Genomic DNA, 25,088 nt, shown 5'->3' on the forward strand with positions numbered 1-25,088 from the left:
TATGAGGTGGTACTGTGTGTGCAGGACAGAATCACTGCTGCCTAAAATACCTTTTTATTCCTTTCTATCTTCAGTGGTGTTGAGTGATGGTGTTGGTATTTTGGTTGCCACTGGTGTTTTATCCTAACCTGGTCCCTCCCCTCAAACACAGAGTCTTTGGAGCCCACCTATCAGCAGCTGCAGAAGATGAAACTGGACAAGAGTCCTTTTGTGGTGGTGTCTGTGATTGGCCAGGAGCTGCTGACTGCCTCCCACCATGGCGCATCAGTGGTGGTCCTGGAGGCTGCGCTCAAGATCGGCACCTGCAGCCTCAAACTGCGAGGCTCTGTCTTCTCTGCCCTCAGCAGCGCCTACTGGTCACTGGGCAACACAGAGAAGAGCACCACCTACATGCAGCAAGACCTGGAGGTCGCCAAAACGTTAGGTGAGCGCATGCACGCCTCATCATGACTCCACGTAGCACTGCCTCATTAGCATATGCTAATGAGAAGATTAGCATACAGTAGATGGCCCTCACTAGCACAGCTAGCGTGTTGTTGGAGCGGAGGGGTCCTTTAGCGGCGCGCGCAGCCGAGGGAACGTGACCTTATATTAGCTAAACGAAGCCGGGCTGATAAGAATAATGACTGTCCTTGAAAGAAGCAGTGTGAGACGCTGGAGTTAGTTCAGAGCGATGGCTGTGCTGAAAACAGGCCTCTGTCTTCCCTTCATCTTCTCTACTCCTTTGGATCAGACCAATTTTAATGACTTTCTATCGTAATTAAATTATCTTGCCCAAGCTTAATTAAAGCTGGTTGTTTGTATATTTTGATTTTAGAATCTGAAACACAAGTGAGAAACATATTTTAACCTTCATCAGAGGATGATGCTTCCACGATATTGTGAGCGTTCGTGACGCCCCGCGGACGTCAGTCTTGGAGGTCAGCTTTGCTGGGACGTGAAATGGTTCTTGCACCTCCTCCGACGCTCCGTCAGCACGTCTGCTGCGCCGGCCGACGCTGGGGTGCGTGCCACGGTTCAGCTACCACATTCCACATCTCACAGAGCAGTTCTGGTGTTGGGACGCGGGCACCTGTCCTCCGGGGGAGCAGTCAGCCTGTGCAGGGCGTGTGTTCATGCGCGGTTACACTAATGGATAGAGAAACTCAATAAAAGGGGAACGACAGAGCTGGCTGCACTCGTGTGAGTGCTGTAATCAGCGAGAGCTTCTGTAGACGTCCACGGAGCCGGGAATTTCTCCGTAACTGCCGTAATGTCATTGCTGGCTTATTTTCTGCTGGGGCCCCTGGATGCAGCTTGTGAGGTTTGGCTTTTCATATGCAGCTCACAACCTCTAACCAAGGGCAAAGTTCCTCTGAAGCTGTCCCAGAAGACCTGCCAGCCTTCCATGTTTTCCTGCTGAAACGCCGCCGTTTTAAACACAGTGTTCAGTTGCCAGGCCTGTCATGAGACAGACGGAAGGAAAAAACACTGATCTCTGAAAATCCTGGGTCCTCAGGATCTGGATAGCCACTGTGTGTGTGTGTGTGTGTGTGTGAAGGCTCTGAATCAGTGCTAAAGCGCTGTCCCCGTGGCTGACTCTAACCTGTTCTCTCTCCTAGGTGACCAGACGGGCGAGTGCCGGGCCCATGGCAACCTGGGCTCCGCCTTCTTTTCCAAGGGCAATTACCGTGAGGCCCTGACTAACCACCGGCATCAGCTAGTCCTGGCCATGAAGCTAAAAGACAGAGAGGTAAAGCCTGTGTCTGTGTGTTTCTCTCTGTAGGGGTCCCATCCCTCTAAAGAAACCTTTGTCTTATAATTACTCAGAGGCCTCAGTTTCCGAGATTAGAATGACGATTTCTTGTCTGAGTAACGGGTCTGATCCAGTGGCCTTCGTGTTTCTGGATTCATTTTAGCTGCTGTCTGAGCTATCCAACCCCCCACACCCACCCCACCCCAACCGTCTCCACTTTGCGAGTGCTTCATGTCCGGCACAGATGCGTGGCACCGGCTTGAACGCTGGGGCGCTTTCACACATGGTCGCACACGCTGGCACCAATTAAAGCCCCACCCGTCAAACAGTGCAGACTGGCACCACCGCCGCAGTGCATGCTGGGTGTCACATTCACAGTGCTGTCCTCTGCTTGGGTAGTAGAGGGACGAACAGCACAAATGAGGTAGATATGTGTGGCAGGGACCTCTGTGTGTGTGTGTGTGTGTGTGTGTGTGTGTGTGTGTGTGTGTGTGTGTGTGTGTGTGTGTGTGTGTGTGTGTGTGTGTGTGTGTGTGTGTGTGTGTGTGTGTGTGTGTGTGTGTGCGTGTGTGTGTGTGTGCTTGTGTGTGTAGAACTAGATAAACTACCTCTTCTGCCATGGTTCATCATTATCCACTTTTCCACCCTTCAGAAGGTCACAGTGATGCTTCTTGTATCTGCACCTCAAAAATCAGAAAGGACCTCAGTTACAGGACTAGACCGTGGTGGGCGCTGACAGGACCTCAGTTACAGGACTAGACCGTGGTGGGCGCTGACAGGACCTCAGTTACAGGACTGGACTGTGCTGAGAGAAGGGGCCGTAGCGTTTTCCTGCAAAACTGAGTGGAACCGGGGCGGGAAACCATGTTGTAAAAATCTAAACAGAACAACACTGACTGTTCCTCTTAGGAAAGTGGAGCTGCTGACGTGGTCATGATGTGACGACTCCTCTGTAATTAGGAGGAAAATCACTGTATGTCCTCCTGTTTCGTAGGAGGAACTAACAGAGTGCAGTGTGACGGGTGCATCCATCCCTCCGTGTATGTGTGTGAGCACGGCGGATACGCAGAGGGGATTAATACGCCGGGTTTACTTAAGCGTTTAAATATATGAGGTGTTTTTCTTTTCTCTGTAGAAGACTCAGTGTGCGTTTGTGTTTGTGTAATTGTGTTTATGTGCAGCTGCATGAACGACTAGTTTATATAATTGATTAGTTTATATAATTGATTAGTTTAGTTAATTGATTAGTTTATTTAATTGATTAGTGTTCCAGATAATTTACTGAAAACAGAAATGGGCATTGCAGTGTGAGTGTGTGTGCATATGTGTGTGTGTGTGTGTGTTTGGCTGTGTTCATGTGTATTGGAGTGTGTGTATGTGCACAGGTGTGTGCATGTGTTCACTCATTTATGTAAGTGTGTGTGGTAAACGTGTGGTAAACGTGTGTGTCTGCGTGTAAGTGTAACAGTGCTGACGTAGCCCTCTGGATGAGACTAATGACTTCGTCTTCTCTGCAGCACCTGGGCTCAGTTAATAATGCCCCTCTGCCCCACGGTCCTAATTACACCAGTGCAGGAGCTTGCCATGGAAACACACACTCCAAACACACACTCACCAGCGTTGTCAACCGCCGTAAAACCTTAGACGAAGACAGCCAGGGAAGTATCATAGCTGAGTGTGTGTGTGTGTGTGTGTGTGTGTGTGTCTGTGTCTGTGTGTGTGTGTGAAACATTAGTTCACACTTTTCTCAGAATTCCAGAATATTACATTTCCAGAATATTATTGTATTGTCTAGTGTAATACATCGTTAGTACGTCGTTAAACATGAGTCCACTGTGGAGACGCCACTTGTATTAAGAATTTTTAGAGTGATAAGAAGCTTACAGTCTCTGCCAGTAAAGCTGTGAAAGTCACACATGTGTGGGTGTGTGGGGGGGGTTTTCTGGCTGTGGAATCAGTTTGAAAAGTGGGGCTTGTATATCTTTTTAAAATCCAAGCTAATACGATTTTAAAGTGTTTTTTTTTTTTTTATTTGCTTTTTGTTTTTTTTAGCCTGATCTAACAGACATCATAGCGTTTTTCTGTTGTTCCCCTGGGTTACACATTAATTATGAACTAAACACACCCAGTTACACACACACACACACACACACACACACACCTAAGAAAGCGCCTGCCACTCATGTTCAGATGAGATGATGGCGTGAACGTGGGTGGAGCCAAGCTAAAGATAGCAGGAACCGTTTTGGCTCTCTGTCACTCCACTCCAGAGTCCTGAGACTCTTCCACGTCGTGGAACTTTTTCACAGCGAGAGGTTTGCTCGGATAGGATGGAGCAGGGCCGTGATGTGGCAGGGTTTGGTTTTAATTCAACATTTCTGCGAGCTTTAGTTGGTTCCAACCCTCCCACCTAGCCTGCTGGCTCATACGACAGCTGGCAATCGCGGACGGTTGAACGCAGGGACGTCCATAACTGGCTGTGGTGGGAGCCTTCACCCCCAAGCTGAAGGAGACCACTGTACTGGGAGAACGTCTATCTTCCACTCCTCGCCTCCTCCTCCTCACATCTGTCACGCCTCTGAGTCGCTCCTATAACGAGGAGTGCAGTTTCATCTCGCTCCGTTGACATTTTTCATGTGTGCAAGAGACGCGTCCTTTGGGAGGTGACCGCAGCTGTAATTGGTCTGGTTTTATCCGGACCCTTGGCGACATTTGCACAATTAACCAAAATGCTGTGAAGACGTTTCATTCAGAGCCATTTAAAAAGGGACATCTTGTTCTGTAGTAGGCTAGAGAAATGTAGTTCGTGTGTGTGTGTGTGTGTGTGTGTCTGTGTGTGTGTGTCTGTGTGTGTGTGTGTGTCTGTGTGTGTGTGTGTGTCTGTGTGTGCGTGTGTGTGTGTGTCTGTGTGTGTGTGTGTCTGTGTGTGTGTGTGTGTGTGTGTGTGTGTGTGCGCGTGTGTCTGTGTTTGTGTGTGTGTGTGTCTGTGCGTGTGTGTGTGTGTGTGTGTCCACCTGTGTACTTTGTCATCACTCTTCCTCACTGCAGTGTTTAAAGTTCCATTTGCATCTCACTTGAGATGTCTTGAAAATATTGTTTACTCTGAGTGTGTGTGTGTGTGCGCATGTGTGTGTGCATGCATGTAAATACCAATTTCAGGGGTGATTTTTACTCCTGGTGCGTGTGTGCGTGTGTGTGCTCACGCATGCCTGCGTTTGTGTATGTGTGTGTATACACACACATGGTAAACACTTGCTTTGAGATGTGGGACCTGGAGGTCAGTGGGAGCTGTGATTGTGTGTGTACCTGAGGGCTGTGTGTCTACAGGCAAAGAGGCGTACTTAATCAGGAACCAGACTGTTCCTCTGGAGCCATTACTGACACACACACGCACGCATGCAGACGCACACACAGCCGACTGTATATGAGCATCTGTACGACTAGATGTTCCTGTGAGAGGAATCTGTGAAATTTTCAAATTGGCAGGTGGCATTTTGCTGGTCTCCTTACAAAAATGCATGGTTTATTTTAAAAAACAAAACCACCAGAGTATTTCCCCTCGGATTACGGAGGTAAAGATTAGCAATCGAGCAGGAGTAGGAACAGCGGTATCTGCATACATTCATGGAACATTCTGGAAGATAGTAACTTGTGGCGTGTGTATCCCTGTGTGTGTGTGTGTGTGTGTGTGCGCGTGCGTGCAGCGCGGGATGCCAGCCGCCCGACCGCCCGAGATTAGGGCCTGGAATGTGTGGTTGTCACGGAGATTAATGGCTGCTGTGTTATTGACTGCCCACTGTCTCCTCCAGCCCTGTAACGGAGTTCCTTTCCTTCCGTTATCTGTTCCTAACACCCCCCCAAGCCCCGCGTTCCCATACGTATGGGATGGCTCCGCGCAGACAGCTCCGTCCAAACGGTGCGTCGCTGTTCACAAGAAACGGAAATGCGCCCACAGGGACCGGCAGGGTCCATCCCGATGCTTCCACTGGGAGCAGACACCGGATGGACATCTCAGTATAAGGTCTTACCTACTGAAATCACTGTTAAAGCTCTCACCTGGCGTGTGTTTAATATGTTATGATCTGGCGTGTCCTTTCATGCTGAGTTATGAGCGATGGCTATAGCATACAGAGCAGGCCATAGTCGCTTTAACTGACCCATAGCTCAGTTTCTGACCACAGGACTGTTCAGGGCTGGGATACGCTGCTATGCACTACAATATCAGTCTTAATGGCTAATGAATTCGGTATGCTAGCACTCTGTAATTGTCCGGTAATAAAATGGCGTAAGGATGAAAATGGCCAGAGAGCGTAGCCACAAGGGGGCCGATTATGGTGAAGAGGCTGACAGGACTGTTGTCACGGCAGCAAGGCCATCCTGTGGCCCGGTGGCTCTGGACCGGCCAGCCAACTCTCTGCCAAGGCAGCAGCGGGAGCTGTCCCCCGGCCGCTTCCGGAGTGTCCAGGCATGGAGTCATTTAAGGGCCTGGAATTGCATCCCGCGGCCTGCTCCGATCGATGCCGAGCCTGTCAGAAAGATGAATGTGGGGCTTTGGGAAGTCCATTCCAATGAAGGCAGAGAGAGAGCGTGTGTGTGTGTGTGTGTGTGTGTGTGTGTGTGTGTGTGTGTGTGTGTGTGTGTGTGTGTGTAATGTGAGTATATGGTCCTGTGTGTGTACGGGTGTAGACTCCTAGCCTGTAAAGTCCGAATGTGTGTACGTGTGCTGGCAACTTTGGGCTTATGCTGCCCAGGCCGTTTGGACCAGGCTCTGTGATGACCTGTTTCCTGTTCTAACATCACTGTTTCCTGTTCCTGTTCTAACACGCCCTGCCGCGTTCCTGCGGTTATTAGCGTCAGAGCGGCACGCAGCAGACGACATCGACCGGCTCTGTGGTCAGCGTGCATCCTTGGCCCACCACAGTGGTGGCAGTAGAGTCATGATTTAGAGTCGCCTCCCTGTCTGACATTAGCTCCTCATTACGAGTGTGTCTGGGCGCCAGAGTTATGAGGGGTCCCGACTCCGGCGGGATCTTTAATTACAGCACCGTCGTGCTTGCTTCGCTGCTGCTTTCGGAGACCGGGAGATCTCCGACGTCGGGAGAACGCAATGTTGCCCTTTTTTCTCCCAGAATTCAGCAGCTGGCGCCCTCCAGGCCCTCCAGAGTCCCGGGCTTAATGGAAGTGCGGATCGAGTCATCGGTCAGTCAGCACTTGGATGTTTTTGCCGTATCGTGCGAGCTGGCGTGGGACCCTGGGCTCGGGACGGAGGTGATGGATGGTTATTGAAGGAGCTGGCGAAGGATCTCTGCACTCTGACTTCATCGCCAGTGCTGTGGATAGTCATATCAGCAGCAATCAATAGCCTGGTCTTAGGTGGGTTTAGCATTAAAGCATTAGTGTGTGTGTGTGTGTGTGTGTGTGTGTGTTTCCATTAAGTAAAGTGGAATTTACTGTGTGTTTTTGTGTTTTGTAAACATTACTAAAAGCAAAATGTACTGTTTGTGCGTGTTTGTGTTTGTGTGTAAGTCATAGTTGTAAAAGACTCTCTGCTAAATAAATCAGGTCTGTCTATTCATAAGCTGAAAACTTTCTTAAAATACTTGCTTCTTGTATTTTCTCGCCTTTTCTTCATCCCTCCTCCTCCTCCTCCTCCTCCCAGTCTGAGTCACGTTGTCTCTGCTGGAGGAGAATGACCCTTTAAACTCTGCCATGTGCGCGCTGATCTTGAGGAGGAGGCGGGGTTTGGCCTCAGGGCTGCCCCTGTAAGGTAGCTAGGGACCAGAGCAGTGCTCGGGTTGCCAGATGCACTCCTGTGGAGTTGCACTCCATAAAACGTGGGCCTCCTTCCCAGGGGAAGCTTCACATTCCTGCTGGATGAGGGAAGGCTATTACACAAGCCCCCGCTGCAGAGACCACGCCAAGGAACACGGCGGCTGGGGGTCCGCACTGCTTCTGCCAGGCTTCCAGTGCACACAGGGACTTCTCTCTCTCTCTCTCTATTACATTCCTGCGTTGTGCCTTAATATCGCTGTTCCCGGACCCATGTAACAGAGGCCAAGGAATGACATGCATGTCCGTACCCCCTCTCCCTCTACCCCCGAGACTCCTAAAGTGTGCTGTAAATGACGCAGACAGAGTTTAGCCACTCCTACCAAGTCAGCTCCAGGCACGGGTCTCATAATGCAAATACCTGGAGCTGGGTTGTAATGTGGAAGCTCACATGTTCTGGGTCAGAACTCAATCCAGTGTGTGAAAACTCCAGGCCAGTCCCTGATTTAGTTTAGTCTCCCAGTCGCTATACACCTGCGGCAGGTAATCACATTCAGCTACTCCTGAGTGCCTTAAATAGCCTCAGGTGCATCTGCGATTGAATAAGAAAGCATGGAGTCTTTGGAAGTGTGTAAGAGCTGGACTGAGAAGCTCCCCTCCATGGGAAGTCTCCTCTCCTCTCTATTTTCCACTCCTCTCCTCCTCTCTCTCCTTTCCTCCCTCCATGTGGTGGCTCGATTGTCTGCCACCTTGCCACCCAAATAGATAAAGCGTGAGGAGGGAATTGGGAAAAAATGGATTACTCCAGGACTGACTTGTGTCTGCGAAAGCCGACAGCCACACAAAGATGAGCAAACGGGATTAGCTTCCTGCTCTCCCACCCCCTCCGGCACGGGGTAAACCCCCACCGGCTCAGTCCTCTTTTGGGAAATCAAACACTTGTCATCCCAGCTGTCCCTGTGCGTTCCCCCCGTTACGCTCACTCATTTTCTTCTGTTTACATGTGAGGCTTTGGGGGAGGGCTCTTCCACCCCACACACTGTCCCCCACCCCAGCCGGCCCATCATGCCGCAATCACTCCAGGGGAATTGCTTTGCAGAGGGTAGAGAGAGAGAGAGAGAGCGAGAGAGAGAGAGAGAGAGAGAGAGAGAGAGAGAGAGAGACGGAAAAGAGGCAAAAAAACCAAAAGAAAAAAAACCAAAAAAAAGCACAAAGAAAAACATTTTTCAACAAGATTTTATATTTTGCAGCCACCTGTCCGAGAGTTTATGTCATGTCCGAGTGCAGCTCGATTCATTACAGGGGCGCTTAAGCAATTTGTTCCTCTCCGGCATGCTTAGGGAAATGCGATTAGGTGTGCGTTGCCCTCTGCATGCCTGCCGAGGTCGAAACCGGGGTGATATTGCAGATCTGAAATTGTTTTTCTGCGGGTGGCCAGCCCCAAATGGGACTGCTGTGACTAGTGCTAGCCTGGCCGGCGAGAGCCACCGTTAGCATTTGTTCCAGGCTTCCTGCCTTTATGTTCCCCTCAATTTCCCACACACTTAAGCAAGCCCCATTAAAGGGGCTGCTGTGTCTGGGATTGCCTCCTGCATCACCAGGAATGTAGCCCACTCCTCGTTCACCATCCACGGATGATGAATATGGGCAGCTAACAGTCTACAGTCGAAACCTTCCAGACCAGAGAGAGCAGGACCTCAGGCAAGTGCTGAGGTCGCCAGCGGTCTTCAGGCACGTGACCATGACTGTGGCCATTGAAAGCATGAACCCTGGACCTTGAAGTTTCTCAAGTGCCATGAGAGGTAGGGACTCGGGCCACATCAGGAACGGGTGGAGGATACAGCGTGCCGTTACGAATGGCGGACCGTCTGGCACCCTCGTCTTATCAGGACTGGGAAATGGTCTGATTTGGGATCAGATCCTGTCCATGTGGTCAAGTTCACGAGATGATGACATGCAGAAGCTGACCTGATACTCACATATGTTATTGCAACAGGGTTACATGAACCAGTGTTTCATTCAACTTCTACACTGCTTCTACACTGCTTTTCATTTCAGAGTCTCACTGGCAATAAGGAAAGCAGAGAAGTCCAGGTATCTCTGTCCTCAAGCACTGTCTCCTTCTCCTCTTGGGGGATCACCAGGAATTCCCAGGCTTGCTGGGTATCCTTCTAGCAGTTCCTGATTCTACCCAGGGCTTCCTCCACTTTGTTGGCTGTGCTTAGTGTACCTCCATCTTAGCAGATGCCTGAACCCCCTTAACTGACTCTTCTCGAAGACAAGGAGTAGTGGCTCTCCTTTGAGTTCCTTCCAGATAGTGGAGCTCCTCACCCTATGATGGAGAGGAAGACCTGCTACCCAGCGGAGAAAGATGACTTCAGCTGCTTGTATATATTTCAGTCACTACCAAGAGTTCATGATCATAGGTGAGGGTGGTCAACCACTAAGACAAGCAGAGAGACTGCCTTACTGCATCCAGTGGACCCAAACTATGGTTGATTTCACAATCCCTCTTTCCATCACTCATGAATAAACCCCCAGATATGCACGTCTTCAACTTAGGGGAGGTTCTGGCCCCCTTCCTGGAGGGAGCAGACCATCCTTTTCCTTCAGATGACTATGGCCTCAGACTTGGAGGTGCCGATTTACGTACCAGCCACTTCACATAGCTACAAACCGCTGAAGTGCGTGCTCAAGACTTCCATACAAGGAAGAGAGGCCTTCTGGTCCTCTTACCAGAAGCCCTCCTGTCCTTGGATGCACCTTGAAATCCTGTCCATGAATATCATAACTGTAACGCGATGAGGCAAAAAGGATGCGGGGAAGAGGCACGATCAAACAGACATTTATTATTTACACACCAGCGATACGTTAAACACAACACACTTGATATGTACATTTCAATCACCAACAACACGTACTACAACACAGGAGACATATACACACACAAAACGACTACACATAATACAGAATAGGTGGATGACACGAGAAGGCGTGGCAACACAGACGAACCCACACACACCAAGACGTTTGAGGAGAGGGCGGGGCCATAACGTGACAATAACCAGGACAAGGCTCACCTTTGGCACAGGCCTGACTGAACAATCTGGACTTAACTCAGGTCTTACACTGAGAGTGCAAGGATCAAACAGCCCACATTACTCCCTATACCCAGACACCCCATATTCCCAGAGCACCTCCCACAGAATGTCTCTGGGGACATGGTCATATGCCTTCTCCAGATCTACAAATACACAAATGTATACTTGAGTGGCAAACTCCCATCTCCCAAATTGGGAGATGGTAAAGAACTGGGCCATCATTCCACGGCCAGGACAGATTCTGCATGGTTCCTCCTGAATTCAAGGCTCGACAAGCAGGCGAAACCTCCTTTTAGTACCCTTGCATAGACTTTCCCCTTTCTGTGGAGGCACAGCCCAAAGACACTGTTCCCAAGAGATATTGTAGAGGTGGGTCAGCAAGAACAGCTCCCCAACGTCCAGGACCTTCAAAAACCCTGAACCTCATTCCCCCCGGTGCCTTGCCACGGTGGAGCTTTCCGGCTAGCTCATCCAGGGAGATGGACTCTGGCCCCTCAGTATCCTCTGCTCCCAACACCTGCACCGATCTGGCTGGACCACACAATGCCTCTAAAATAATCTCTCTCACTCTTTTTTCCCGCTCCAAGTTAGATTTTTGTCTTCTATTTAGTTTGTTCACTAGAAATCTAGCACCAGAATCTAGCAATGTTTTTGCATTTCGTATTTGACACTGTTGTGACGGAAGAGCTACATGTTTGCACTTGACCCCTGGTCAGGAAGGGAAAAAAAGTTCATGTTGATTCATGTTGATTCGTTACCTTTCAGTGAAAATCAAATCACATTCATTCATCTAATTACAGACAAACTGCATGCTGACAGTAATTTGCAAGCTCAGTACCAGGAAAGGTTATGCGTTCCCCAGTTCTGTGTCTTGGTGTTAGAAGACGTGTTCTAATCTATTTGAGTAGATTCTTGTTTGAGTTCCGGGCCTGTGGCTGGAGATGTGGTTTGACAGGCCTGGACGCACTAGTGCTGATACAGCCCAAAAGTGTGATGGTGGGAAAAGCCCCTGAGATAGACCCTGTCCCTCTGCTCTGTGTGTGTGTGTGTGTGTGAGGACCTGCTGAGGTAGTGTACCTGGAGAGAGGATAATGATTTACTAATGAAACATGCAGATAACAGCTAATTAGCTTTGACCTTTTTGTCCCTGTGGTTTGGTCGCACCATTGACATCTAGTGTGCTAATCTAACTTGTAGTCTTTGGAAAGTCTTTGTTTTTACTTTTCCTGCCCTGATGCATTGTTTAATTACTTGCTTACTTACACACGTGCGCAGACACACACACAAACACACCCAACACACACAAATACACATGCACACACATGGCTCTCCTATGAAAACCATGCTAAAAAATAAAAGCTATGCCAAAGATTATATTCTGTAATAGCGATTACTTTGTGAGTACTTTGAACAAGCATAGGGTTTGGCGGCTTCTCCTCTCCCCCTGAACCTGTGGCTACTGATTCAAATAAAATCAGTAAGAAGGAATAAATTTTGATGTCTTTTGCCAGGCTAATTTCAAGGTGATGAGTCAAAACATACTTGAAATGTCCTGGCAAGAATCCCAGCATGCAGGGATGCAATTTATTTTCTCTTGAAAACCCTGTTTCATTTTTTCATTGAAGCCTTAACCTTAAGAGAGAAATTATCATGATAATGAAGTGAGCGAAAATGTTGTATGAAATATGCCCTACTTTATAAGCTGTCTCTTTCTGTAGCTTTTTGAAGGTTGAACTAAATGGACTTTCTCGCTATTCTCATGAGACTATAAAAGTATAAATCTTGCCATTTGACCGCAGCCTTTGGTTGTGACCTCTCATCGCTCGACACTCTCTGACTAGCACAGGAATGTGGACAACGAGGAATGAGGAATATCCTGCACCAGTGTTTTAGATGTTGTTTTCATCCTGTATGTTGGCAGATGGTCTGTATGTGGGCAGATGGTCTGTATGTGGGCAGGTAGTCTGTATGTGGGCAGATGGTCTGTATGTGGGCAGATGGTCTGTATGTGAGCAGGTAGTCTGTATGTGGGCAGGTAGTCTGTATGTAGGCAGGTGGTCTGTATGTGGGCAGGTAGTCTGTATGTAGGCGGGTAGTCTGTATGTGGGCAGGTAGTCTGTATGTAGGCAGGTAGTCTGTATGTAGGCGGGTAGTCTGTATGTGGGCGGGTAGTCTGTATGTAGGCAGGTAGTCTGTATGTGGGCGGGTAGTCTGTATGTAGGCGGGTAGTCTGTATGTAGGCGGGTAGTCTGTATGTGGGCAGGTAGTCTGTATGTAGGCAGGTAGTCTGTATGTAGGCGGGTAGTCTGTATGTGGGCGGGTAGTCTGTATGTAGGCGGGTAGTCTGTATGTAGGCGGGTAGTCTGTATGTGGGCGGGTAGTCTGTATGTGGGCGGGTAGTCTGTATGTAGGCAGGTAGTCTGTATGTGGGCAGGTAGTCTGTATGTAGGCGGGTAGTCTGTATGTAGGCGGGTAGTCTGTATGTGGGCAGGTAGTCTGTATGTGGGCAGGTAGTCTGTATGTAGGCGGGTAGTCTGTATGTGGGCAGGTAGTCTGTATGTAGGCAGGTAGTCTGTATGTAGGCAGGTAGTCTGTATGTAGGCGGGTAGTCTGTATGTGGGCGGGTAGTCTGTATGTAGGCGGGTAGTCTGTATGTAGGCAGGTAGTCTGTATGTAGGCGGGTAGTCTGTATGTGGGCAGGTAGTCTGTATGTAGGCAGGTAGTCTGTATGTAGGCGGGTAGTCTGTATGTAGGCGGGTAGTCTGTATGTAGGCGGGTAGTCTGTATGTAGGCGGGTAGTCTGTATGTAGGCGGGTAGTCTGTATGTGGGCAGGTAGTCTGTATGTGGGCAGGTAGTCTGTATGTGGGCAGGTAGTCTGTATGTAGGCGGGTAGTCTGTATGTAGGCAGGTAGTCTGTATGTGGGCAGGTAGTCTGTATGTAGGCGGGTAGTCTGTATGTAGGCAGGTAGTCTGTATGTGGGCAGGTAGTCTGTATGTGGGCAGGTAGTCTGTATGCAATAGCTCTATTTTGGCAGAGCAGTCACTCACAGCCTATATGGGAAGTGTGTTTGGGGTGAGGTGGGGGCAACACTAGCAGAGCTGTTATATGTGCTCATCGATCCACTGTCATGTCCTGCCGGGCCTGGACCATCACGGGGACAGGTGTGACGGACAGCAGGGGGCTAGAAGGAGCCCCGTGGCATACAGAACAGGACCGTGCAGTGGGGCCAGATGTGGAAGGAGCCATCATCTCCCACCAGGGCCGCCTGTCAGCTACCGAGTGCTGATTGATTGTCTGGTCCCTCGGACGTGGCGCTAGCTGTTAATGGGCTGGTTTAGCAAACAGCGATTAGCACCTTCAAACATGAAAACACACGAGAGGAGAGAGGAGACTCGTGAGAGTGGCCAGGCATGGAGGGAAAGGGGATTGCTGATGTGGGGGGTCGGTATTTGGGGAGGGTGTCGGCGTGTTTCGCAGGCGGGGTGGGATGCGCGTTCCCTCCCCCCGATAGCCAGCCAGAACGGCGCATGCTAATAAAGCTGTTTAAATAATTCATCTCTCCGTTCTCTCTTCGCTGCCTCGCCAACCTGCTGCTGTGACCCCCAGGGCTGACATGCACACTCGTCTTCCTCTCTTTCTCTCGCTCTCTCTGTTTCATCCCTCTTTCTCTGTCTCAGTGCTTCATCATGTCCCTGTCTCCCTTAATCACGTACATCTCTCTCTCTCTCTCTCTCTCTCTCTCTCTCCCCATCCTTTCTTCCTTTTTCATTCCCCTGTCTCGTTCCTATTTATTTAGCTTGAGATGGTTTATTTACTGTCAGAAGCATTTCCTGGAGGTATATTCAGATCTGAGAGTGACACTCCCCCGGAGTGTCTGGAGAGAGTGAGAGTCACGGCATCGAGCACAGCTACCATGCACACCGCTTCTTCATATCTCTCTCCCTCCTGCTTCTCTCTCTCCTTCCCTCTTTCTCTGTCCCCTGTTCCTGTCTGCTCTTCAAACCCACTCTGTTTTTCTCGGTCCAGGCCTCTGACTCATAGCATGCTCGTTGTCAAACAGTAATGATAAATATGATCTCACTCAGCATCCGAGTCCTCACCTCCAAATGGCTCGCCTCCTTCACCCACTTGATTGTAAAGTCTCAGGCGTTTGTTCTAGTCCCGCGATGATGCCGTGTGCGGGAAGCGTCTCGTTTGTGCGAGATGGGGGTTTGGGTTTGGGGTGTTTTGAGCAGCGGTCCTCTCTGGCTCTTCATCAGGCTGATTTGTCTTGCCAAGCAACCAGCAACCCAATGTTTTGGGTTTTAATGAGCTCGTGGCCCCTCCTCTCAGCCGAGGCCTGAACTAATGCACGTCCAACTATAGATCACCGGTGGAGATGTTTTATTGATCAGCCTTAAGCTCCTATTGAAGTGGCCATTAATTGCTGCCCTCGGATCTCTGCGTCCCAATAATAAGGCGAATGGAGCGCGTGCTTCATTCATTTGGTAAAGTAATTATCAGTCTGAAAGGAGTCCTGTGTTAGGAGCCCCCGTGAATTAACGTTCCAGCAAGCCACGAACGTTCTGGGCTTAGGTGCCATCTTCATTTGTCCGTCTAATTTGGAGTGTCTAGCCTGGTCTTCCTCTCGTCTTCCTCGTCCCCTGGTGGTATGGATTTTTCCGTTCTCACCGCGCCGGCATTTCGTCCAAATTAATCAAGTGGAATTAATCACCCATTGAATGGGCAGAACTGTGATTCCTAGAAACTGCTGAGGAATCCCGTGGCTGCTCGGACACGCCGCCTCCTCCATAACTTCGGATGCCTACCTCCACCGTGCAGATGCAGTCAGAGCTCTGGGTTCCGTTTGAAGGCCCCTGTCCTCGTATCGTAGCTCGGAGTGGCGTCTGGGCCAAGCGCCTGCTCCCAGACAGCTCCAGAGCTAGACTGTGGAATCAGAGGTATCTTCTCCAGCCTCCTTCATCTTCTCTTGCTTGTGCTCCAGTGTAGGAGATGATTTTGCCAGTGGTGTGTGTGTGTGTGTGTGTGTGTGTGTGGAGATGGTGATTCATGCACTCCCAAGAAAAACAGGCAGCCCTGCCAATGGGCCAGCGGACACCAGCGTCCCACCGGGGGAGTGAACTTGTTTATTCAAAGAGCCTTGACTAGTGGAACTCTGGTCTACACGTGTGTGCGTGCAGGCGTGCAAGAAATAATAATGGAACAAAACAGGACGAAAGAAGATATAAGAGCAAGAGAAAGGAAAGAGTGAGAGTGAGAGAAAGGAGAGAGTGAGAGAGAGAGAAAGAAGAGAGAGAGAGTGAGAGAAAGGAGAGAGTGAGAGAGAGAGAGAAAGAAGAGAGAGAGAGTGAGAGAAAGGAGAGAGTGAGAGCGAGAGAAAGGAGAGAGTGAGAGCGAGAGTAAAGAGAGAGAGAGTGAGAGAAAGGAGAGAGTGAGAGAAAGGAGAGAGTGAGAGAAAGGAGAGAGTGAGAGTGAGAGAAAGGAGAGAGTGAGAGTGAGAGAAAGAAGAGAGTGAGCGAGATAAAGGAGAGAGTGAGAGTGAGAAAGGAGAGAGTGAGAGTGAGAAAAAGGAGAGTGAGAGTGAGAGAAAGAAGAGAGTGAGCGAGAGAAAGAAGAGAGTGAGCGAGAGAAAGGAGAGAGTGAGAGCGAGAGTAAAGAGAGAGAGAGTGAGAGAAAGGAGAGAGTGAGAGTGAGAGAAAGGAGAGAGTGAGAGTGACAGAAAGAAGAGAGTGAGTGAGAGAAAGGAGAGCGTGAGAGTGAGAGAAAGGAGAGAGTGAGAGTGAGAGAAAGGAGAGAGTGAGCGAGAGAAAGAAGAGAGTGAGCGAGAGAAAGGAGAGAATGAGAGCGAGTGAAAGGAGAGAGTGAGAAAGGAAACACAGGAAGAGAGAAGGTTGGTCTTCTTCAGGGCAGTTTCCTGCCTCTCGCGGCTTCAGTCTGGAGAGTTGCCTTCAGCCATGTAGAGGGAGCCGAGGTAAGAGGGAAGCTGCCCTCACGTGGGTCGACTTCACGTGGCTCGACCCTGATGCAGCTGGGGGGGGACCGGAGTAACCCAATCTTCTGTCTCCAGCCTCTCCAGAATAACAGCGAGTCTATGTGTTGTTTGTCTGCTCCAGCCTCGCAACATGACCGAGCGGCTTCCCCACGGTGTGTGTCGCCATTGCAGGAGGCGGTCACGTGAGCACTGACCTTTAGTTAGAATTACCTGTGTGTGTAACGCAGCTTGTCCTGCCTCTCCTCGCCGTGCAGCGACGGCGTCCCACCGCCGGGCTCGTGAGATTTGGTGTAATCCGGTCACCAGAACAACAAGGAATCCGGCCATCTGTTAATCTACACTTCATGAAACGTAACCCGAGGCTGCGGTAATACGAGAGCCTTCGTTTTAAAGACCACGTGACTCTGTTTTAGTTTTATTTTTTATTAATGTTTGCTTTTTTGAAGATGAGACATGCTGCATGATATCAGAGGTCCAGAATGAGAGAAGAAAGCCTGTTAAAATCATCGCAAAACGCCATCAGCCTGAGCCTCTCTTAACTGTGTAGAGGAGAAAGAGACAGAACACGGTCTCTGTGGCTCTGTGTCAAGATGAGACACCATAGTGTGCCAGCATGTGGCCCGTTCACACACACACACTCACTCACACACACACACACACACACACACACACACTCACACACAGATGAGCTGCTGACTTTGGGAAACAGGGAACGAGGGCGTTAAATCCGCTTTTATTGAAGATTGGCTCTTTGAGTTAACAGCCCCTAACAAAAATCCACTGAGGTTTCCACGGTAACCACTCCACACATCTCATGTTGTGGACATAGTGGGAAATGAAGAGTTGATTGGTGAGGTGCACAACAACAGCTAGGGGTGGAATTAAAAAAGACAAGAAAGGGCGGGTCTTCTTGTCTTCTTTTTTTAAATTTTATATTAAGATTCTGTTATAATGCATGTTTAGATGATGAGGTGTGTCTATGTATATTCATGTGTGCTTAGTTGATGAGGTGTGTGTGTGTGTGTGTGTGTGTCTGTATATCCATATGTGCTTAGTTGATGAGGTGTGTGTGTATCCATGCGTGTTAAGTTGATGAGGTGTGTGTATATCCATGCGTGCTTAGTTGATGACGTGTGTGTGTGTGTGTGTGTGTGTGTGTGTGTGTGTGTGTATCCCTACGTGCTTAGTTGATGAGGTGAGTCTGTGTATATCCGTGTATGCTTAGTTAATGAGGTGTGTGTGTGTATCCATGCATGTTTAGTTGATGGGGTGTGTGTGTAATGTGTATATCCATGCGTGTTTAGTTGATGAGGTGTGTGTGTATTTCCATGTGTGCTTATTTGATGAGGTGTGTCTGTGTATATCCATGCGTGCTTAGTTGATGAGGTGTGTGTGTGTGTGTGTGTGTGTGTGTGTATATATATCCATGTGAGCTTAGTTGATGAGGTGCGTGTGTGTGTATCCATGCATGTTTAGTTGATGATGTGTGTGTGTGTGTGTATATCCATATGTGCTTAGTTGATGAGGTGTGTGTGTGTATATCCTTGTGTGCTTAGTTGATGAGGTGTGTGTGTGTGTATATCCTTGTGTGCTTAGTTGATGAGGTGTGTGTGTGTATCCATGCGTGCTTAGTTGATGAGGTGTGTGTGTGCGTATCCATGTATGCTTAGTTGATGAGGTATGTGTGTGTGTGTATCCATGTATGCTTAGTTGATGAGGTGTGTGTGTGTGTGTGTGTATATCCTTGCGTGCTTAGTTGATGAGGTGTGTGTGTGTGTGTGTGTATCCATGCGTGCTTAGTTGAAGAGTTGTGTGTGTATATGCATGCGTGCTTAGTTGATGACGTGTGTGTGTGTGTGTGTGTGTGTGTATATATCCATGTGTGCTTAGTTGATGAGGTGTGTGTGTGTATGTATCCATGTATGCTTAGTTGATGAGGTATGTGTGTGTGTATCCATGCATGTTTAGTTGATGAGGCGTGTGTGTGTGTGTATATCCATATGTGCTTAGTTGATGAGGTGTGTGTGTGTGTGTGTATGTGTATCCATATGTGCTTATTTGATGAGCTGTGTGTATATCCATGCCTGCTTAGTTGATGAGGTGTGTGTGTATATCCATGCGTGTTTAGTTGATGAGGTGTGTGTGTATATCCATGCGTGCTTAGTTGATGAGGTGTGTGTGTGTATATCCATGCGTGTTTAGTTGATGAGGTGTGTGTGTATATCCATGCGTGCTTAGTTGATGAGGTGTGTGTGTGTGTATATCCATGCGTGCTTAGTTGATGAGGTGTGGGTGTGTATATCCATATGTGCTTAGTTGATGAGTTGCGTATATGCATATCCAAGCCTGCTTAGTTGATGAGATGTGTATGTATGTGTGTGTGTGTGTGTGTGTGTGTGTGTGTGTGTTTAGTTGATGAGGTGTGTGTTTATATCTGTGTGCTTAGTTAATGAGTGTGTGTTAATATCCACTAACCACCCAGATAATTGCCTTGCACTTACCCTCACAGATGACTTTATTACAAATAAAACTGTATTATGTTTATTTTAATGTAGATTTTTTTTCCCCTGGACATTTAATATTCCCTGAGAGTTGATGGATTAGCAGCTGAGGTAATGAAGGCCATCAGGACGTGAGCCGGGCGGAGCTAAACGCGCTGGACACCTAATCCCGATCCTAAACACGCCTAAACACAGGAAGGTTTCAGGTGTCCACTGTACAGAGAGAGAGAAAACAGTGGCCCGAGAGAGGTGGGGAGTGAGAGGTGTGTGTGTGTGTGTGTGTGTGTGTGTGTGTGTGTGTGAGTGTGTGAGTGTGTGAGTGTGTGTGTGTGTGTGTGTGTGTGTGTGTGTGTGTGTGTGTGTATGTATGTGTGTGTGTGTGTGTGAGTGTGTGTGTGTGAGTGAGTGAGTGTGTGTGTGTATGTGTGTGTGTGTGTGTGTGTGTGTGTGTGTGAGATACTACCAGGAAGGGTTGGTTTGTAGCCAGCATACAGCTAATGGGGAATTATCAAACATGGCTATGCCTGAGTAATAAAGCATAGCCAGTGGTGTCTCAGCGGTTCTGGTACTGAACTAGTAATCAGAAGGTTGCCAGTTCAAGTCCCACCGCTGCCAGGCTGCCACTGTTGGACCCCTGAGCAAGACCCTCAAGTTGTCAGAGTTGTGTCAGGTAAATGTAATCTTCACCAAATGAAAGACAAGCTTGCTTACAAATACTAAATGTCTTGTTTTTTAGAATTCTAATGTATAATTAGAAATATATCTATTAGCAACTAAACTTTCCCGATCAGCTACCCCCATCAGACTCCTCCGTTTTGTGCCTTTACCTCTTTACCCTTTCACCCCTTCACCCCTTCACCCCTTTACCCCTTCACCCCTTTACCCCTTTACCCCTTTACCCCTTCACCCCTTCACCCCTTTACCCCTTTACCCCTTCACCCCTTCACCCCTTTACCCCTTCACCCCTTTACCCCTTCACCCCTTCACCCCTTTACCCCTTTACCCCTTCACCCCTTTACCCCTTTACCCCTTTACCCCTTCACCCCTTCACCCCTTTACCCCTTCACCCCTTTACCCCTTCACCCCTTCACCCCTTCACCCCTTTACCCCTTCACCCCTTTACCCCTTCACCCCTTTACCCCTTTACCCCTTTACCCCTTCACCCCTTTACCCCTTCACCCCTTCACCCCTTTACCCCTTTACCCCTTCACCCCTTCACCCCTTTACCCCTTCACCCCTTCACCCCTTCACCCCTTTACCCCTTCACCCCTTTACCCCTTCACCCCTTCACCCCTTTACCCCTTCACCCCTTTACCCCTTTACCCCTTCACCCCTTTACCCCTTCACCCCTTCACCCCTTTACCCCTTCACCCCTTCACCCCTTTACCCCTTCACCCCTTTACCCCTTCACCCCTTTACCCCTTTACCCCTTCACCCCTTCACCCCTTCACCGCTTCACCCCTTTACCCCTTCACCCCTTCACCCCTTTACCCCTTCACCCCTTTACCCCTTCACCCCTTTACCCCTTTACCCCTTCACCCCTTCACCGCTTCACCCCTTTACCCCTTCACCCCTTTACCCCTTCACCCCTTCACCCCTTTACCCCTTCACCCCTTTACCCCTTCACCCCTTTACCCCCCTTTACCCCTTCACCCCTTTACCCCTTCACCCCTTCACCGCTTCACCCCTTTACCCCTTCACCCCTTCACCCCTTTACCCCTTCACCCCTTTACCCCTTCACCCCTTCACCCCTTTACCCCTTCACCCCTTCACCCCTTTACCCCTTCACCCCTTTACCCCTTTACCCCTTCACCCCTTTACCCCTTCACCCCTTTACCCCTTTACCCCTTCACCCCTTCACCGCTTCACCCCTTTACCCCTTCACCCCTTCACCCCTTTACCCCTTCACCCCTTCACCCCTTTACCCCTTCACCCCTTTACCCCTTCACCCCTTTACCCCCCTTTACCCCTTTACCCCTTCACCCCTTTACCCCTTTACCCCTTCACCCCTTCACCCCTTTACCCCTTCACCCCTTTACCCCTTCACCCCTTCACCCCTTTACCCTCCCACTCTTCCGCCCACCTTTCCTCCCTTCAGGCGGCGTCGTCGGCCCTCAGCAGCCTGGGTCACGTCTACACGGCCATCGGCGACTACCCCAACGCGCTGGCCAGCCACAAGCAGTGCGTACTGCTGGCCAAGCAAGGCAAGGACCAGTTGGCTGAGGCGCGCGAGCTGGGCAACATGGGCGCCGTCTACATCGCCATGGGCGACTTCGACAACGCCGTGCAGTGCCACGAGCAGCATCTGAGCATCGCCAAGGCGATGGGCGAGAGGCGCGAGGAGGCGCGTGCCTACAGCAACCTGGGCAGTGCCTACCACTACCGCCGCAACTTCGACAAGGCAATGTCCTTCCACACGCACGTGCTGGAGCTGGCACAGGAGCTGGAGGAGCGCGCCATCGCCATGCGGGCCTACGCCGGCCTGGGCCACGCCGCCCGCTGCATGCAGGACCTGGAGCGCGCCAAGCAGTACCATGAACAGCAGCTCGCCGTCGCCGAGGGACTCAAGGACCGCGCTGCGGAGGGGCGCGCCTCCTCCAACCTGGGTGAGAAGCGCCGGGGTGCAGGGTGGGCACGCGGTGGGGTACATTCATGTTCTGTCAGCTTCTGTCTTCAACCTTTTCACATCAGTCTAGAATGTTCAGGCACGTAAGCAGTGAATCAAAGTGAATCAAACACCGGCCTCCAACAGGAAGCGGGTTTTGGGATCTGACCGCTAGATACAGACATTCCCACCGTCACCCTGAGTGGCTGCTGTCTTGGGGTGGTGTGAGCCTGCATGTGTGCGAGCGGTGTGACCCCAGCAGCGGTGAGCGGACCCCAGGCAGATAGACACGGGAGCGATAACTGCTGTCGCTGATAAACGAGTGCGAGAGAAGACAGAGCCGGACTTGGAATGAACGCAAGTCGGTTGACGTGTAGATCCATTCAAAAAACCGCAAAGCACGCATCTGCGTTGGCTTGTGACGGAAGATGAATTTGCTTGTGTGTGATGGATGTGGGCTTGTCGGGACGTTTTCCACGGAGCCCAAGACATTCAAAACATTTCCGTGATGAAAGAAAACATCCAAACATTTACTCAAAGGAAGAAATGACAGAATCATGCTTATTTTGTTTTTTATACAGGCTGTTTGAGTGCAATCAGATGCGTTTTGTGCACCAGTCATTTCTCTATTTTAAAGCAAAAATGTGATTATGTTTTGTGTTTCGTTCTCCAATCATGTTTCTCCAAATGTGAACATCCCGTTGAAACGACACGGGGTTCTGAAATCCGCGGGTCTGTGATGGCTTCAGGTGTGCAGGCTGAGACAGTGTGGCTGGCCTTTCCAGCCTCTGTGTGCTTGAAACTTTATTGATCCAAGTCGTCGATATAGGATGCTGGGAAGGACAGCCAGTGCTTATAAAATTAACGCTCTCCCGCCGTGCCCATGACTACGGCTGCTTGGCAACAGTAATAGGTGAATTGATTGCAGCGTCAAAGATGGGGTTCCGAAGGAAAGCAAAAGAAGCAGATATTTCGGGATGAGTGGTGAGTCCTCCAGGTGCTGTTATGCGCTCGCGTGTAGAATTTCAATGTATGCACATAAACTGTTTCCTGTGCATGTATAGGAAATGCGATACGAAAACAACACTCATGTGGAAAGCACTGCCCCCAGTCTGCCACCACAACCACTCATATTTGCTTAATTCAGCCCTAAAGTTGTGACATCAGCTCCCCTCTGAGCTGTCTGATCCTGCTGTTCAGTCGCTATCAGGTAGGAAACATGAGCGCTCTGTCTCCCTGTTCCCTAACCACTCATCTTTTATTCAGAGGCATTTTGGGTTCGGTGGGATGGACGATATTTGAGCTGCGTACGTTGCAAATCAGAACCCTGTACAATATTGCTGAGTGGACTGCAATTGGAGGCACTGCTATTGGGGGACCACACACACACACACACGCACACACGCATATACACACACGTACACACACACACGCATATACACACACACGTACACGCGCACACACACACACACACACACACACACACGTGCACACACATAAAAACGTACACAAACACGCACACAAACACATACACAAACACACACACACGCGCGTACACACACGCACATGCGTACACACACACGCATATATACACGCACACGTACACGCGCACACACACACACACACGCATATACACACACGTACACACACACACACGCATATACACACACACATACACGCGCACACACACACACACACACGTGCACACACATAAAAACGTACACAAACACGCACACAAACACATACACAAACACACACACACATGCGCGTACACACACGCACATGCGTACACACACACACGCATATATACACGCACACGTACACGCGCACACACACGCGCACACACACATAAACACGTACACAAACACACACACACTTACACGCACATACACACACACACACGCGCGTACACACACGCACATGCGTACACACACACGTACACACACACGTGCACACACACACGCATGTGGACGCGCGCTTCATCATGAGAGGATGCAGCTTCTGCTTGCATCTCTGCCCGTTTCGTTGGGTTGGTTTGGGTGCAGTGCAATGGCCGCCAGCTCACTTGGCCTCTGCATTTATAACCGTTGGAGTCATTTGTAGAACGCCGCATGACGTTCTAAGCTTTTCTGGTGCCCACCGCACACCTTAATTCACACCTTAATTCACAGCACCATAGCATCCTTCCCCACTCAGCCACGGTCCTCCCTGCTCCATGTTGCCCTTCTCTCGCTAGCTTTCCCTGTGTAGTCTGGGCACAATCTGGCTAGCCTCTTCAGCTCCGGGGCTTTTGATCGGCTCACCATAGATTCCCGCCCGGATCTGGCCACGCTGTCCGTGGCGCTGCTTCTGTGGATTTTGGATTCAGCGCAGCGTCAGAGCAAAGCCGCCTGAGGAACAGAGAGAACGCTGGCAGCTCTTGAAATGGGTCACCGTTTATAAAAATGATCTTTTTCTAAACTGAGGTTTGCTGGGATTTGGCGGCCACTGAGCTATGCAAGTGTTAGCATTCCGCTCTTGGTATGGGAGCAGAGTCTGTTAGCTTGACAATGACAGTAATTTCCGACCCAGACTGAACAGGAGTTCTGTTATTCTGAAGAAATAAAAGTCAAATACCATCTCTTCCAAATCGTTAGTTGAGATTTGAACTACGTAGCTGGAGACACAGCTGTCAGTCAAAATGCAATTTACCTTTCCCTTCTCATGAAGGCAAACAAAGCACAGATTTTCCGGAGATTTCATTGTAAACAGGTCTGTTCTGTGTTTGTCTTCTTTTCTCCTTTAAGCTCTGCAGAGTGCCGTAAAGGACGTGATGGGCTACATTGCCGTGTTTAATGTCTGGCTTGTCAGGATTTTCAGTTGGAGCATACAGAGACAGGAAGTGCTAGATAACGGCAGAAGTCAGAACAGAGCAGAACGGCTCACGCAGAGACGCGGCTTTTGATGGATGTTCTTGTTTCTTCCTTTTTTACCGTTGACCTTTTGTGTTTTCCTCTGTCGATGGTGAAGTTCATGCAGTCACCTTCTGCCTGATGGATAGAGCAGTTTGGAGCAGTTTAATATGAAAGCCGCCTCCAGAGGACCTGTGCACAGAACCCTGGACACTAGTTAGGACACTGGACCACTAGTCAGGACACTGGACTGTGACACTAGTCAGGACACTGGACCGTGACACTAGTTAGGACACTAATCAGGATACTGAACTGTGACACTAGTTAGGACACTAGTGAGGACACTGGACCATGACCCTAGTTAGGACACTAGTGAGGACACTAGTTAGGATACTAGTGAGGACACTGGACCGTGACACTAGTTAGGACACTAATTAGGACACTGGACCGTGACACTAGTTAGGACACTAATCAGGACACTGAACCATGACA

General features: G+C 49.6%; 1 protein-coding gene across 2 annotated transcripts in view; it reads left to right on the forward strand.

Moving 5' to 3' along the window:
- The window catches only part of ttc28 (tetratricopeptide repeat domain 28), a 155,397-nt gene that overhangs the window by 99,677 nt on the left and 30,632 nt on the right, over positions 1–25,088 (forward strand). For both annotated transcript variants that reach the window (XM_035535197.1, XM_035535198.1), the window contains 3 exons: positions 152–424; positions 1,602–1,732; positions 21,199–21,706. In XM_035535197.1, coding sequence (XP_035391090.1) covers positions 152–424; positions 1,602–1,732; positions 21,199–21,706 — 912 coding nt within the window. The remainder of the gene's footprint in view (positions 1–151; positions 425–1,601; positions 1,733–21,198; positions 21,707–25,088) is intronic.

This window comes from Electrophorus electricus, chromosome 17, assembly GCF_013358815.1.
Source record: "Electrophorus electricus isolate fEleEle1 chromosome 17, fEleEle1.pri, whole genome shotgun sequence".
Taxonomy (NCBI): Eukaryota; Metazoa; Chordata; class Actinopteri; order Gymnotiformes; family Gymnotidae; genus Electrophorus; species Electrophorus electricus.